This window comes from Talpa europaea, assembly GCF_964194135.1.
Source record: "Talpa europaea genome assembly, chromosome: 10".
Lineage (NCBI taxonomy): Eukaryota > Metazoa > Chordata > Mammalia > Eulipotyphla > Talpidae > Talpa > Talpa europaea.
In genome coordinates this window covers 13470533-13487615 of record NC_140077.1, presented here as the reverse complement: position 1 = coordinate 13487615, position 17083 = coordinate 13470533, and the positions used below count along the sequence as shown (strand labels likewise).

General features: G+C 41.1%; 1 protein-coding gene across 1 annotated transcript; it reads right to left on the bottom strand.

Moving 5' to 3' along the window:
- Positions 1-1368: 1368 nt before the first annotated feature.
- BBIP1 (BBSome interacting protein 1) lies at positions 1369-2234 on the bottom strand (the record flags this gene model as incomplete). The annotated part of the gene is made up of 2 exons (XM_084245089.1): positions 2186-2234; positions 1369-1532 (listed from the first exon to the last, which is right to left on the bottom strand). The coding sequence occupies exons 1-2, from the start codon at positions 2229-2231 to the stop codon at positions 1369-1371; spliced, it is 210 nt and encodes a 69-aa protein (XP_084101215.1). The 5' UTR covers positions 2232-2234.
- Between the last annotated feature and the right edge of the window lie 14849 nt (positions 2235-17083).

Below are 17083 nucleotides of genomic sequence, written 5' to 3'. Positions count from 1 at the left end.
GGCTGCTGCTGTTGAAATACTGTGCTTTGGGAGTAAAAAAAAAAAAAAAAGTATTTCTTTGTCTTAAAGAATTTTAAGAAAACGAGTTAGTCATGAAACTTATCTTTCCAGGGAACATACTGATTAGTCTTAAAGACTAGACAGTTAAGTAAATGGTGGCTGGAACATCTATTTTTCTACAAACTGGAAAAGTGAACCTGGTTCTGGAAGAATGTATGACAAAAATAAAACATGTGAAGCAGTGTTGATTCTTTATTGGGAGTTTATTTATTTCAGATCACTTAAACTTTTTCTACCTAGCACATTTTAAATCATATTAGAACTTAGTGAATTTAAGCTTTGTCCCTTGTAAACTTTTAAATCAAAAGTACAGTTGTAAGTTCTTTTAATATTATACTAAGTAAAATGCATGTACACTTTGTTTTTTGATCTTATGTAGAGCTTAATTTCTAAAACACAGTAACACCTTCATAATCCTTAAATTCTGTAACAGTGTTATAAAAAGATTATTCTTTAAAGACTCAAGTCTTACATTATCCAGTGTCTGAGAAAGAAGTAGCTACCAATATAACATCTAAATGATCACATTTCTAACCTGTTTTGCATGCAGACCCCAATTAGTCAGCAGGCCCTCAAGATTTATGCTAATTTAAATTGTTGCTTATTGACTGCAGCAAACCAAGCAAGAAACATTCAGAATTTACAAAGGTATACTTAGTAATATATCTATACACATTTAGGTACAGTTTTTTATAACCAAAACTCCAAATTTAATGTTCATATTTTACCTCATGGATTCTTTCAAGTTCATATTAATATTTTCAGGGTTTGCTTGAGACCTGAAGAAGGTATTAATTCCTAAATCCTTAAAATCAGTATAATTAAAAGCTCAGGGGACTATTGGATGGGTGAAACTTTCTTAAAATTTAATAGAGTTTTGTCTTTAAACATTGTGATCAATTGGTCAGGCAAGATAGCCTTAAAAGTGACATGACACAAAATTCAGGAAAAAGTTTTAAAAATCTTACACAACATAAGCTTAGAATGTATCTTTGAATTCAATTTTTATTAAGTATGTCATCTCTGAATATAAAAGTTGCATTTAGTCATTTGGGCATAATAATGAGCAATAATTTGCAATTCTAAAAATGGGTTTAAAAAAAAAAGAGTGTTCAAAGTTTTTAAATTGTTTAAATTTACAAACCAGAATGTTTAAATTTACAATACAAATTTTATTAGTGTTGGGCATTCTTACATTATTTATATGAACACTCAGTTTTATTACACACATACTTTCAGCTACAGATGCAGATTATTTTCTAGCTATTAATCAGCAGCAGATAGGTGTCTACAGAAGTGGTAAGTTACTCAGTGAGTTATTTGCTGTTCCTTTTCTGCCATTTCTTGCTGACGAATCGTATCCTGTGCTGCTTGCTGCATTTTCTCCAGTTTTTCCAGAGTCACAGATTTTAAGGGTAAAAGTTTGGGCTTACACAGCACCATTGTGCTTATATCCTCCACAGACAACTGCCCTAAGTTTAAAAAGAAGAAAGAATTAGTTTGCATGAGATAGCCCAGTTGTTTGGTGGTCTGGATTTGCAGCTAGAATTAAAGTCTTAAAAACTTAATTCACTGTCTGAAAATCCCATGTTCTCATGTTACCCTGCAGTAGTTCTGCAATATAAAGTAATGTAGGAAAGCAACACTTGAATGCTAGGGAGTTCATGAGGAAGGTAAGTTTTGAGCTTTCTAAGATTTTAAGCTAGCATGAGCAAACTTGTGGGGTCAAATTTTCAATTTGAAAATATTTGGGAGAAATATATATTGCATAAAAATACAAAATATGGTATTTAACAAGCATTTAAATTACCTTATTTAATATGAATTATAATTTTAATTGAAATTTATTTTAATTGAAAATTTCATATTGTAATTTACAGTTGGGTGTAACAACTAGGTTTAAGAAACTGCATCATTTGTCATCATTTTACAAGGAAGAAAATGTGATGATTACTCCTTCACAACCTACTCGTGAAAGCAGCATAGTAAAAGTGGACAGTAAATGTGGCATATAGAACACAAAGCAGTTTCAGATGTTCAGCTACAGATGCTGCTATGTAAATTGCCTGTTAACTTTGTAGGTCCCTATCATATTCTATGGCCTAAGTATTTTGGATTTAGTTACCTTGTTTTGGAAGAACTTCTCGGAACATTGACTTCACTTCCGCCATAGCTGAATTTGGACACAAGTTCTTTCCTTCAATGAGAAATCAGTTATTCAAGAATGAATTTCCGCAGCATATTGCTTGAGTCATTTTCATTGTAGCTTAAGAAGTAAAAGCACCAATTCCCACAGAAAATGAGCTACCCTGTCCTTCCATAAGTTTACTGAGTCTTCATTGAAATAAGCTGAGATTGTTCATGCTAATATCTAGATCTTGAAAACTTTCATTAACCAATAGTGGTGTTAATAGGAAAGCTGGTGTTCTAAATTTTTCCCATCTGAGTGAGAAATTGGCAGGGCTTGATTGTTTAGACAAATAGCGAATAGGTAACAGCTGAGGAAAAAGCATTTATGTGCAGCCATTTTGGTTAGTAAAAGCATCTCTTCTGAATGGTGGATGAAGTGGAAAAAAAAAAAAGTATGACCATTTGGGAGGTGGAGTAAGGCAGGCAGGCAGGCAGGGAAAGGAGGTGGTGGTAAGTAAACATTTCCTAACAGTTCCACTTTTCTCCATAGCCAATAGCTGTTTTTTTTTTTTTTTTTGTAATCCCTTTGTTACAATGATAAGCATTCTAAGGACCAGTTACTGGCTGTACACAACTGCCACTTTTTAAAAAGCAACAAAAACAGCTACGTTAATCCTTGTACAGAAGTGATATGCTTTCAGTTTACTGTTTTTCTTTACTACAAGAGATACGCTAATATGCCAGTGAATTCTGTCATAGGAATACTTTGTTATGAATATTCTAGGCATATACGGCACTTCTTGCTGATGGTATTTGTTCTCAGTGTTATGACCCTGGTATTGCTATGCTGTATATTCAAGGTGTTCTGCACTAATTTGTAGCAAAATCCCATTCCAAACACAGATGCTTCTTCAGACAGTCCCACCCATTTTGTGAGATTTCATCATACTGATGCAACCTTACCATGTGTTTTTTTTTTTACATCACCACCACTGCAGAAGAAAGATTTATTATTTATAAAGTGGTGATGCTGGCTTGGTGCCTGCTTTCACCACCCACTGCAAATTAGTAATAATGAAGTGAAGCTGTTTCTGGTCTTAAGTTATTCCCAACCTACTACAACTTTAACATTCCTAGTAAAAGCTTCTTAACGCTCTATTACTCTCTATGCCAAGCCTCTTTCCTTCTCCCTGAACATCTAAACAGGTTCCTGAGGAACCTCTATACACTTTCCAGGACTTTGTGATTAAAATTTACCCTTACACTGCTCTGGAAGTGAAGGACTAAGTGGACCAGGAATAGAGCAACTCACTATTAACTAGAATCTGAGGTAAATGTAATACGCTGTTTCCTTAGAAAGCATAGCTCCTTCTGCCACACTCTTTTCTCTTTGTTACTTAGTCCTGCCAGTGGCACCTCATGACCATTTCCTTTTTTTCCCAAGTTATGTTGAGGTTAACAACATCATAGATCTCTGTTTAGCCTGTCTATAGCTAGAATAAACCACCTTTTCATTAAGACATCACAATGAAAATATTCCTTAGACTCTTATTTGGTGCAAATCTGACATGAAAAGCGTCTGAAAGGCTAGATATTATAGATATTGATATATGTGAAGAAAATAAATAGCAACTAAGAGTTTTTATATCACCAAAGTCCTAAAATGTTGGGTGAATACTTAAACTTAGCCGTTTATTAGAGAAGCAGTACCAGCTACTCAGAATTTAATCACTATCCTTTACTCTCGTATGTGTAACTCTCATCCAAAATCTGGCCTGAGGAAAATAATGAAACTTGGTCATCAACCAAACCTCAGTTCTGTGTTTGACTAAGCTGCCACTGTTACTGCAAAGGGCGTGGGGCCAAGGGCCTGGTAGAGAGCTGGTTGGGCCTGGTGTGGGGAAGATTAGTGCCTTCACTTGGGAGGCAGAGTGTCTACTTTCCTAGGGCTGGTTCTTGTTCCTAGGCCCCCCTAGGCATTGGCAAGAGAGAAACCGGAAGGGAAGGGCTAAAATAAGCCAAGGTAGTGGCTGGATGGCCTGCACTGGCAAGGCTACATTGTCATGATAATCAACTGCCCAGGAGTCCAGAATAGGAACATTTATTTCCTTCTCCAGGTGGCCTGCTAATAAGCCAATGTGAGTGTTCTGGTGTAAAGTGCTCTAAGGAAATGTGGCTGCTACTAAAGGAATTTTCTTACTGGTAAGGTCAGATGTATGAAAGCCCAGGGGCAGATGGGCCAAAAAAGAAACATACCAGCTATGGCTGAAATTCATGTGTATTGCACAAGTGCCATGTCATTCAATTTAGTAAATACGTGAGTGCCTACCATGCACGCAGTGTTCATTAGTGAACAAAGAAACCACAAGCAAAACCTTTGGCCTTCTGGAGTTTACAAGTATAGCTTAAAGGGAGAGAAACAATAGACTGCTAGAAGACAGCAAGTGGTATAGAAAATAAAATAGTCTACAGGGGTTTAGGACTGCTGTGGGGGTAGATACTGCAATTTGAATAGAAAAATCACTATGGTCTCATTAAGAAGGTGAAAATCATTGTGGCATCATTTTGATGTGTTATGTCTTTTGAAATTGCAATAAAGTCAGAAGTCTGACAGTTAGGGTCCACAATTAGGGAATATCCACAATTAAGGAAGGCATAAGGAAATGGGAAAACTCTTGGTGGGTGTTTGTTGATATTGCTCTTTTAGAGGCATATTTTGTAGTATCTTAATATCTTGTAGTATCCATTAATATTTTGTAATGGCCCAAACATTTTACCTCTAGTAATGAGCCCTCATGAAATAAAAGCACAAGTGTATAAAAATGTGAACATAAGCATGTTCATTAAAGCAATGCAGTGAATAGCAAAATTTTCAGTAATAGATGAATCAGTGTTCAATATGTCAAAGATTACATTATGGAACAGCTATACAATGGACTACTATGGCAGATTTTAAAATGAAAAAGGCTGTCAGAAGTAATATTCTTACACTAACAGGAAAAAAAACTGCTTTTTGTCTGTGAATCTTGTTATAGCATGATTAGAAATATGCAACATTTAAAAAATCTGCACTTTAAAAACTTACAAAATTTGTAATTTTTTTTAGATTAACTAAATGAGGACATATTGAGACCAAGATCATGGGTGAAATAGCTGATCAGGATTATTAGCTTTAGGTTGCAACCTATTTTCATCAAGCTACCTGGAAAATACAGGGGCAGAGTGAGAAGAGGAATAAATTACTAAAATCAAAATTCCTTCTCCGGTAACTCAAAGTACATTCATCCAGATCAAATATCAAGATGATAACATACTGTTGATGCTAACGTCAAGACTTGGTTTCTAAATAATGCACAGGACAGGAACTGGGTGTTTTTAAATCTGTCCTCCCAGGTCGTACTCAAGCCTCCTTACTCCAATATCTGCTCTTTGCTAGCAGTTCCGTGGAGTCATTTTTGGGTCAATGTGGTTATCCATAAATGAGCTTACCACTCCTAACCTGTCATTAGCTCATCATAATTCATCACAGCATAATTTTTCTTCATTAATTTAGCTAAACATATCAGCTTATCCTAATTATAAAGAACCCCACTTAAAAAGCTTGATATTTAATGTTTCAGAGTATTCTAGGGATCCCAGTTTTTTTTTTTTTAAGATTTATTTATTTATTTATTTATACAAGCACTGGGTATACTCAGAAGCGCGGGAGGGTGAGAGAATTCACCAGAGCCAGAGGGAGAGCAGAGCAGGCAGACTGATGAAGTACACTGCTGAAGGGAGCAGTGGGCGGCAGGAAAGGTCTGCGCACCATGTGGGACCCGCCTGGCGGCCGGGGATCGAACCGGCGCTGCAGAGGCTGTGGGCAGCTTCGCAACCCAGCTCTCAACCACTGCACCACCAGGGAGGTCCGGGATCCGAGTATTTTAAACTAGCTATGACAGATAAGTTCAGTAAGAATTTTAAAACAGAAACTTACTGTGGAATTTTTTTACATTTTTTCCTGATCAATCTATTTCACATATCATCTTTAAATGGGGTAGAAAATTGTACTTTGTTCTACTGCTAACTAGTATGTGAGCTTGAATACATTTCTTAAGTAATCAAAGGTTGGATTTTCTCATAAAAAAAAAACATGTTTAGTATTTGTGCTGGGGTGCAAGGTTCAAATGAAAAGTGGATGTGAAAGTACTTAGAAATACAGTGTGACATTTATTAGCCTAGGTCTAATTTTCCTATTGTTACAATAAAGGACTTGTTTTAGATTTCCCATTAAGGGGCTTTCTTACTCTAAAATTCCTTTAAATTCTCATCAATACCACGGTAACTATAAGATACCATCATCTATTTGAAGATATTTTCCTTTAAAAACTTGATTTACTGTCAAATTGTTCTTAAGTATGTTTAAAAAATATAATTGTTATTCTATTTCATAATATAATTAAAGTCAAGAAAATGTGAGCTTTCCAAATCCTAACCACTAGACCACCAGAGAAAAGTTGAGAAAATGTGGACAAAATTTAAAGTAGGCAGTAATCAAGGGAATAGAAGCTTGAAGTCTGTAAGAATTTATATTTTGGATGGTGACAATCCATGGATCCCTACTTACAGAAGTAAATGCACCTGGAAAATGGCAAAAAAGCATTTCTAAAGCATTCTGAGATTCTCAACCAAAGTACCAATCATACTTTCATGTAGGAAACAGAGGTCATAAACTGGTGTTCCTTGGTCCTGTCTAGTTAAATGTTTTACTGGCATGCTAGCTGTTTAAAAAGTATTCGAACCACTGTTTAAAAATCAGGAGATTTCACATAAAGTCCAAATTTCAGCTCCTCTTGACAAATCTGGCAACATGAGGTCCATACTCCCACATGGCAAAATTTGGCTAGGGCCAGGAGGTGATGCTGCATTTGGATGAGCACAGGGAGTTCTCCGATCGCCACTGCTGCCCATTATTTCTTTACCTGCTCAGTCACTGCAGTCACTTGACTTTTCTACTTCAATAAAACAGAGCCACTACAACACTGTATGCCAAGCTGTCTTATTTTATCATTAATGGAAATTAAGAAACAAAAATATATTTGGGAACTGAGGAAGGCACCACAAGCAATCCTGTTTATATAAAGGACTATAAAGGTATGTTCTCTAGTGAATATTTATTTAGTTCTTTTTAATTAAATTCAATCTGCATAGTACAAGTTGTAGACAGGGTTGCAGGAATGGTAGGGGGGGAAAAAACACTTATTTTTTTGTCTTAACTAAGACTTGGGGATGCATAAATGGGGCCCATAAAAAAGGTGTCTTTCAGCAGACACAAAGTAGTTATATTCACTCTCACTCAAGTGGCTGCCCACATGCTAGCAGAGTGCTTAATTTGGATTGATAATGTTCATCCAGAGATGCCAAATAACATCATATGTCAAGTAGTTGGAAACTATAGTAGATTCTATTCTGTTTTGCTCTCTGGCATCTGCTGGTAGAAAAATGTTGCAACATGTTTAATTTGACTAATTAATTCAGACTCATGTGAGTAAAATGTGTGGTGTCTAGCTTCTGAAATGTATGCCTAGGCCTAAGAACAGGAACTGTTTTTCTGGGGTGAATTTGGATTCTGGTATATTCCAGCAGCAAACACTACTATTATGTCAGTAGAAAAATAACATCCTACTCATGCAAAATGCCCTTTTCTAATAATTTTTTTGTTATTTCAAAACTCAGTATTAGAAACTGTCCTAAAAATGTTGTTAACCTTTTGAAAATGTGAAGAGTTTTACATTCTTAGCAGCTGAGATATTTGGCTACTTCAATAGTATGCAAGGAACGGGAAATAAAGAATTGTTTGATACTTTACTTGGTGTTTCTCAAAGCCTGATCCTCCGATCACCTGCACCTAAATCCCCTGGAAAATTATTAAAAATAAAGATTTTTCTGGACCCCGCTGGTGGCACAAGGAGTTAAGTCTCAGTACTATCAAGCTATCGCCAGCCACTGTGGCATGAGTTTGATCCCCCCCGCAGGGAGATGACCCATATGGTTCAGCAGACCTCTCCTGTCTCACCCACTGCTCCCCTCAGCAGTGTATTTCAGTACATCTGCCTGTTCTGCTCTCCACTCTGTCTCTGGTGAATTCTCTCACTGCCCCCCCACCCCACCCCATACCTCTGGCCTACACCCCAGTTCTTGTATGCATAAATAAATCTTTAAAAAAAAATAAAGATTTTTCTGGAGCCCTCCCTAGACTAACTAAAGCAGAATCTCTAATTTCTCATTAAGTTCCTACTTAAAGAATTTAAGGTTAAACTTGAAGAACCACAATCTTAAATTCATTTCACTCACTTAATAGCTAATGTCTACTGTGTGACCAAACTGGATTGCTTTAGAAGTTATTAATAATAACCACACATTGATACATATCATGTGCTATGTACATCAAGGTAAAGCGCTTTATATGTATTTGACATCATTCTGTTCAAAAATCCAAAGCAGTTTAATGGCTCTAGAGAGAGTAAATTGCCCAAAGTGACCAGCGAGTGAATGGTCCTGTTCCTGAAACCTAGGACTGATTCTAAAATCTGTGGTCTTAATTAATATATTATTTTGCATTATTTGAATCTGGAGTCAGTTGTTTCATAGTCCCACTTCTACACAAAGAAGGTGACTAATGGAGTACATTACTTAACTTTCAGTCCGACAGCTAAAAACATTCTCTATCTATCTAGGAGTTTCAGGCCTCTCAGAGCATTTTCTTTTGCTCCCTTAAGTGCATCTTCTTCCATTCACTTACCTTTCATGATCAAATGTAAGTCTAGGATAGGGAGGAGTACGAGCTTGGCAGTCTTAGGAGTTTTCATCGTGTGATATGAAGTAAATTCTGCAAACACTTTTCTGTCCGCAGAGAATGTACTAAGCGTTCAGTATAATCTTGATTTTTGCAATTTTTAATAGGCTCTGATGAATGTGAACAAAAAAATATCACAAAACACCAGGACCAATTAGGGCGTGCAAGAGAATTTCATGAAGAAAAATAACAGCACCTAAATTGGAATGTGGCCAGATGGCCAGCAGTTGCCTTGGTTATCTGCTTTGATGATATCAAGATTCATCTGTATTTGAATTGCAGGGCCCACACATCTTTCATCAACAGTTCTTAGGGTGCCAGAGTTGAAACTCATGAAACTATGCTGACATCAGTACACTTTGCTGCAGATTACATTGCATCAGCTTCAAGTGTAGGCAAAGTAGCAGCAACACTTTATTAAAGATAGACAGTCTATGTTGTCACTACAAGGCACTCACACATACTTTCTACAGACAGGAGGATTAAATGATAAACTCTTCTTTGTAGGACACCATAGAAGGGTATGTCTGCTGAGAAGTTGGAGGGATTTAATTAGTAACTCATGGTATGAATACAGGTAACTACATCCTACAGGGTTTAATCATGATTGGAAAAGTCTGACTACTGAGAAGCATTCTTGCAAAAAATGTTAAACTGAAACTAATCAAATCTCTAGACCAACTTCTGATTTATAAGAAATGAGAATAAAAGAGACATTCAAAAAGACCCCTGGTCTGAATTCTTCAAATTGCCAATATCACAGAGGAAAAAAAACAATAAGAGGACTGGTCATATTTGGGCTAAAGAGTTACAAATATAATATATAAACCCTAATTAGACTCTGATTTTTGGGGTTGTGGGAAGGCAGGGAAAAGTATAAAAGAAATTCTTAAGTCAATGGACTTTAAACAGTACAAAATTATTAATTTCCTTAACTGTGACTTTTTCAGAACTTGTTAATTCTTTGGAAATACAGGAAATGTCAAGGGTGTCTACTTAATGATAGGTGTCAGCAACATATTTCCAGGTGATTCAATGACAATGAAAAAAGTATGAGTGGAGATGAAATAAATGTGGCAAAATGTTATTGCCACAACTATTGGATATAAGTAATGAATACATGAGTGTTTATTGTTATTTCAACTTTTTTTCTATATATTTTTTTTTGGATTTTTTTTTAAAATTTTATTTTTAAGATTTATTTCTTTATACAAGCACTGGGTACAATCAGAAGCGCGGGAGGGTGAGAGAATTCACCAGCACCAGAGCAGGGAGCAGAGCAGGCAGAAGGACCGAAGCACACTGCTGAGGGGAGCAGCGGGCGGCAGAAGAGGTCTGCAAGCCATGTGGGACCCTCCTCCGGTGGCTGGGGAGCAGCTGGGGATCCAGCCGGGGATCCAACCGGCGCCTCAGAGGACGCGGGCAGCTTCGCAACCCAGCGCGCTCAACCGCTGTGCCACTGGGGAGGCCCCTATATATTTTTTAAAGATTTATTTATTTATGCATACAAGAGCTGAGGTACAGGCCAGAGATGTGGGGGGTGAGAGGATTCACCAGAGACAGAGTGGGGAACAGAACAGGCAGACTGACTGAAATACACTGCTGAGGGGAGCAGCAGACCAGGCAGGAGAGGTCTGCTGCGCCCTATGGGTAGCTCCCTGGCTGGGGATCGAACTCATAGCTGTAGTGGCTGCGTCTTGTCCCCCTGGCCACCAGGGAGGCCCCTTTTTTTCTATATTTTTAAAATACAAATTTGGAACAGGCAATCATGTTGGAAAATTTTCAGAGGGAAACCTAAAAAAAAGTTGAGTAGCATTGAGGAGACACCAGTTTTTCAGTTAAGTATTTACCAGAATACTACCACATGCAGGGTAGAATGGTAGGCAGATGAACCCGGCACAAATCATTCTGTCTAGGTATAAACATAATAAGTAGTGAAGTCAAGCACATAAAAAGTTATAATATATGAAATAGTGGTTGTCATAAAAGGTACAAAAAGTGGTAGGGAAGCTCAAGAGAAAATTACAATACTTCCTTCTGTGGAGAATCTAGAAGCACATCCTCAAGAATAACTAGGGCATGGATACGAAGTTGCAAAAGGTTAGCGCTTGGTGATTAACCTTGGAATACACAGGACTAGTTTATTTCGGCTGGAGCATGAATATTAAGGAAGTCGAAAGACATTAAGTAAAGACAGCAAGTTTGCACTATTCTTGCTGGCCGGTTGAGTAGAAAAAAATTTCAATTTACCTGAAAGTTCTTGAGGTCTTGCCCCCCCACAGCATTTAGGCCTCCATCCAGTTATCACGAAGATGACCATAGACAACTCTTGACTCAAGCCTACAGAAGGAACTACATGAGATAATGTGTGACAACTCTCATAAAGAGCCATATAAAAATAATACGGCATTTTTACGAATATCCACAAGCATTAACTTGTTTAATAAACAGCAGACATGAAGCATTAGGTCAGGTTATAAGTCATCCAGAACTTACAAACCCCCAGGAGAGGAGAAACAAAGGGAGAAAAATTAGAACGTGAAAACAGGAGGCGGGGAAATAAGGCTTCAAGCTCTCGCCGTGAAGGTGGGAGACCATCTTTCCCCCCTATAACAGGGAGTGGAAAATTATTTTCTCAAGCTCCCCAGTCTTTGTCCTCAGAGGTCAGGGGGTGAAAGTACTTAAGAGGAATTTGAGGGGGCGTGGTCCGGCGCTCCATCCAGCGGGCGTGGAGGACTCCGCCCGGCCGCCCGCGCCCAGACCCCACCAGTCCCTGCAGGCTGCAGCCGGGCGCGGAGAGCCGGTGGGGCGGCCTCGCCCCACAGGAAGCCTCAGAGGGGCGGAGGAGGGCGGGCCGCCGCCCGGCCAGCCCGGAAAGAAAACCTTCTTCCAGCGGAAGCGGCTCCGAGACCCATTCGGCTGCTCGGCGCTCCGCCGCCCTGGGGCCTGACCACCGGGGCCTGCCCCTCCGCTCGGGGCCGAGGGACGCTCGCTTCACCTCGTCGCTCCGGTCGAGAATGGGCACTTCCTGGGGTGCAGGGGGCGCAGGAGACTCCCACCCTTCCGCCATACCCCTATTCGGAAGTGCCATATGCAACTTCCGGGCAGGACAGGGATTTTCGGAGCCCTAAACTCTTGGCCACCTTGGTAAGTGACCAGACGGCCTACAAAATAACGGCCAGGAAACCCCCTTCTGTCCCCAGCCCGGGCAGGTAGTCCGGACGATGAGTGAACTCGTCTAGAGCGGGGTGTCTGGTCACTTTGGGGTCCTTTTCGGGCCTACTTACAGAGGCAGCGCTCCGCTGACGGCTCAGCTGTTGCCCAGGGCAACGGTGAGATCTGGGCGACGGAAAAACGACGTCACGCTGGAGACGGGAGGCGCGGAAACTCCCCTTGCCATCATCAGTTATGGCCGCCTTAGCTTCCACAGTCACTTCCGATTGGGAGCTGTCACTCTCCCGAGCCGCAGGCTGACTCTGCGGCGGGGCTAGCCGGCGGCGCCCGGTGGGCGGGAGAAAGGCCGCCGAAGAGCCGCGGATAGGGCGAGGGCGGAGAGGGGGAAGCTGGCACCTCTGCTTCCCTCTGATTGGGCAGCCGGGGCCTCGCCCTGATTGGGTCGCGTCGGCGGCCCCGGCTCCGCCCGTTTCTCTTCCCCAGCGAGTGACGGGCCGGCGCCGGAGGGGAGGGGCGGGGCGGCAGAAACGGGAGTGTGTGGAGGGGCGGGCGGGGCGGGGCGGGGCGAGTGGGGGAGGGGCGGGCGGGGGGCGGCGGTTGGGCAGCGTCGCTGCTGAGGAGGAGGAGGAGGAGGAAGGCGGGCGAGCGAGGAGGATGGTGGGCTCCGGGCTCCCGACGGTAACCGGGGGCCGCCGGGCGGGAGGGCGTGTGTCGGCGGCGCTTCCTGCGCGCCTTCCTGCCCGTCGGGCGGCCGGGCCGGGAGCCGGCGGGGGAGGCCCGCGCCCTGACAGCGCGCGCCGGCGGGCCCGGGCGAGGCCCGAGGGGCCGGGGGGCTGGGAGGCGCCGGGCCGCCGCTCTCCGGGGCGCCTCGCCCGGCGGGGCCCGGGGCCGGCTCTCGCGCGGTGCCCGCTCCGGGGGCCGCGGGCCGGCGCGGCTCTGACAACGGCCGGCCGGGGCCTGCGGCGGCGGCGCCGGGCAGCGTCCGCGCGAGGGCGAGCCGGGGGCGTCGGGCGCCCCGTCCGGCCCCCTCCGCCCCCGGGGGCGCCGGGCCGGGCCGCGGGGCGCCCGGAGCGGGGCGTCGGGGGGCGTGTGACCGCTGGCCGCGGCCTAGGCGCGGCGGCGGGGACGCGGGCGGGTCCCGCCGCCCCGCGCGGAGCCCACCTCTCCCCGGCGCCCCTCGGGGGGCGCGCGCCGGCGCGGGGTGCCCGGCGGGGCGGGCGTCGGGCGCGGGGCTGCCCGGGACAGCCTGGGGGGCCGCCCGCCGCGGGCGCGCCGCGGGGTGGAGGAGGAGACCCCCGCCCTCCCCGCTCCCCCAGCTCCGCGCGCTCGGGCGCCGGGACGGAGGATTTTCCCCCGGCCCCTCCCCCGCCCTGCCTAGGTGGGAGCCTGAGACTCCAGACCCTGGACCGCCGGCGAAAATGCGCGCGGCGCCTGGGCCGGGGTCCGCGTGGGTTTCCAAACAGGTGGAGGGACTGTCAGGAGTGGGACGTGCTGACCGTGGAGTTGATCGGATTTTTTTTTTTTTTTTTTTTGGGTCTCTGTTGCTTTGGAGCCTAATGGGGGTGATGAGAATAAAAGAGGAAGCGCTGTTTTGCAACCTACCCAAAGAAATGTTTTCGGAGTCTCTGGGGATGCTGAAGCCAAATTGGGTTGCAGATGTGGACGGTGTGGCTGCTGCTCCCAGCCCCTCTACCGCCAGGCTGGAGCGCAGCCTCCACCTGTGCAGTTTTGTTCCCTGTCTTCCCAGACGGCGGTGGTAGCTGCTCGTAGGGATGAGTGTTTGTTAAACTTACCCCTGACGTTTTTCAGCATTCCCGGTGCATTTGTGGAACTGGATATTTTTGTATCTCAATGTAGCATCAGCGCTGAAAAAAATGTTTTCATTTGAAGGACCTGTGTATTAGTGTGTTCATGTCTGCCCCCGCCTTTCTATGCGTTAGCCCTGATTGCGGTTTGTTACTATGTATTTGAAGAGACTTAGCTGTTGGGTACAGTCGGCAACATTTTTTGTTTCAAGTGTTGATGTTTTTCTAAGTGACAGTGACCAGAATTTTTAGGACTAAAGTATGTAAATGACCGTGTATACGTATGGAACTTAGACTGTATGTGATGTCTTTTAAATACTTGCTTGAACATAAGGTGCCCTACAACTTTTCTTATAAATACACATTTGCGACATAGACCCCAGACAAAGGCTTTGTCTAAAAGGTTTGTAGGTTTCTAATGACTTAATTGTAACATCAAGCTAAGATAGAAAACTATATCCTTGAAATGCTGATTTTGAAGTATGGACCTAACCTGTCTTCTGAGGATACTACTTCCCAAGTTTTTTGTTGAGTTTTTGAAAAAAACAACTGTATTTATCCTACGTTGGCATTTGTATTCAGACCTGTCATTATCAAATGCATTTTTAAAATTGTTATAGTTTTTATGGGTTAAGGAGTGATATTATGAGAAAAATTAGTGGCAGCGAACAGCTGGATTTTTTTTTTTTTTGCTGCTGTTGTTTTAGCCATCATATTCGCAAAGCTGATGAGAGCTATGTTTTGATAATTGTAGCAAGTAAGGGTCATACAACCACTTGTGAACTACAAACCGGTCGGTACTACAAACCAGCATTTTTCAAGAGAGACATCAAAATTATAAATTCTTTTGTTCTTGATGGAATTATCCTTTTCAAGTATTGCTGTTTTTTCAGTGGCTGGGACAGTCACAATTTGTCCCACATTACAAGAGCTATAAACTGGAGTTCTATGTGGAATACTCCCCAACATGGCTTCCAAATAGTTACTGGTATCTATTTTGCCTTGACTTACCAATATGGGTTGTGGGGAAAAGGTGAATAAAATTGGAATTCTTTGTTACCCGGGCAGTTAAATTGCAGTCATATTTGTTTTAAAAATATGCTGGGTTATCAGTGTCTGTTGTGTAATTTAATATTTTTGCCATACAAAAATATTAAAATATTTTAATTTTTAGATTTTTTCTAGTCAGAAGGTAAATATGAAAATAATCTGTTGTGTTTTAAGTAAAATATATGTGTATATATAATATATGAATATAATAAGTAAAATATATGTGTATATATAATATATGAATATAATTTGCTATCCTTGTATCCCCTATTTTAATTGCTTGATTGGACTTCTGAGTTTTTTGTCTGCTTGTTATACTGAATCAAAGTTATACCTTATAAATCTTTCTGGAAATATTTTTTCTCATCTGTGTTAGTGAAGTGATTAAAATTTCGTGTTTTCTTATCCTGTCCAAACTTTCAAAATCTGAAAAATTTACAAGTTGTAGGTGACCTATGATGTGCTTGAACTTGATATGTTTTAGAGGATTCTGAAATGTAATCGTCAGTTACTGCAGCTTGAAAGGAATATGCATAAGTCTGAGAAATTTATGTTCTGAAATATGTGATTGTATTTTTTATGGTAAAGTAATGTTTATTCTTTGTTTTTTTTCCCCCGTTCCCAACTTTTTAACACAGTATCTGTAATTCAGCAAATCAAAGTACTAACACATGAAAAGAGTATTCTCATTGCAAAGGGCTTTTCAGCTTTTGAAATGTTAGTAACATATGTGCTTTTTGAGAGTATGAAGTTCCCATTATCAAGATTGAAAAGAACTAATTAGATTTCACACCATATATCTCATTCCAACTTCCCTAAAGATTGGAACTGCAAAAAGTAGTGTATGCAGTAAAAGGTAAGGGTTCTTTAACCAGAAAGAAGGAATATATTGCTTGAAATTAAAATATTACAGGAACCCTTAAGAGAGTGTATAATTGGTCCCTATGTGAAATGAGGCTGAAAGACTTTCATGAAGTATCTTGGCATGTCTGTCTTCTGATTATTTATAGCATTGTGAGCACTCACAATTTAAGCACTTTATTTGCACTCACGTACTAATTATAAATCCTATAGTTTTAATTAAGTAATTTCACTGTTGACAAAGATAAATCTTTTTGTGTTAGTTTTCTGATGTCTTCGAGGAAAAGTGGAAATGACTGATGGTTTTTAGAATTTGTAGTAAATTCCATCAGTTAAATTTGGGCTTTCTCAGTTTCTAGTTTTGTACAGCACTCCTTCCTGCATTGAAGATTTTCACAGATAGTCTTCAGGTTAACTTTAAAATTTTGTTCTATGGATGTTTCTTCCTAACTACAGTTTCATATACACGAATGTCATAGACCTTCTGCTGAGTGCCATGTATGTTCCAGAATCTGAGAACTGTGTTCCCTACTTTTAGTAAGTTCAGTTTGTTGATTTGACTGTACAAATCAATAGTTAACTGCTTTACAAGGTGACAAGTGCTTTGATAGCCATATACATTGAAGAACTCAGACTGCCTGTGTATCTAGCAGTGATTACTGGATGATAGGACCTGAACTAACTTTCTAGGAATAACTAGAAATAACTAGGAATAGCTAGAAATAACAAGGAATAACTAACTAGTAGGATAGGGAGAGGGTAGAAAAAGCTCAAAGGTTAGAGCTGTTTGGGTCCATTGGAGAAATACAAGTGAATAGAATTTGAATTCTCTGTGTGACCTAAAATATTAGGTTTTCATTAAAGCCTGCATTTTTAGATTTTTATTTTTTGTGTGCCTAATTTAATTTGATGAACTGTTCCAAATTATTTACATCTTTTAACTATGTATATGTTTTGTTAATATTTTAATTAAACACGAGAACATTATCAACCTGCTATGCAATAATTCCAAGACTTAGAACTTGGATAATGATATGCCTCAAAATCATATTTAAATCTTTTTCTCAGCACTTATGTATCTAATTAAGAATAACAGTCTATCCCTTGGAACTCATAATAAGTTTTTTTTATTATAAATATTCAAAATTCACTCTTCTGAGCTCATTAA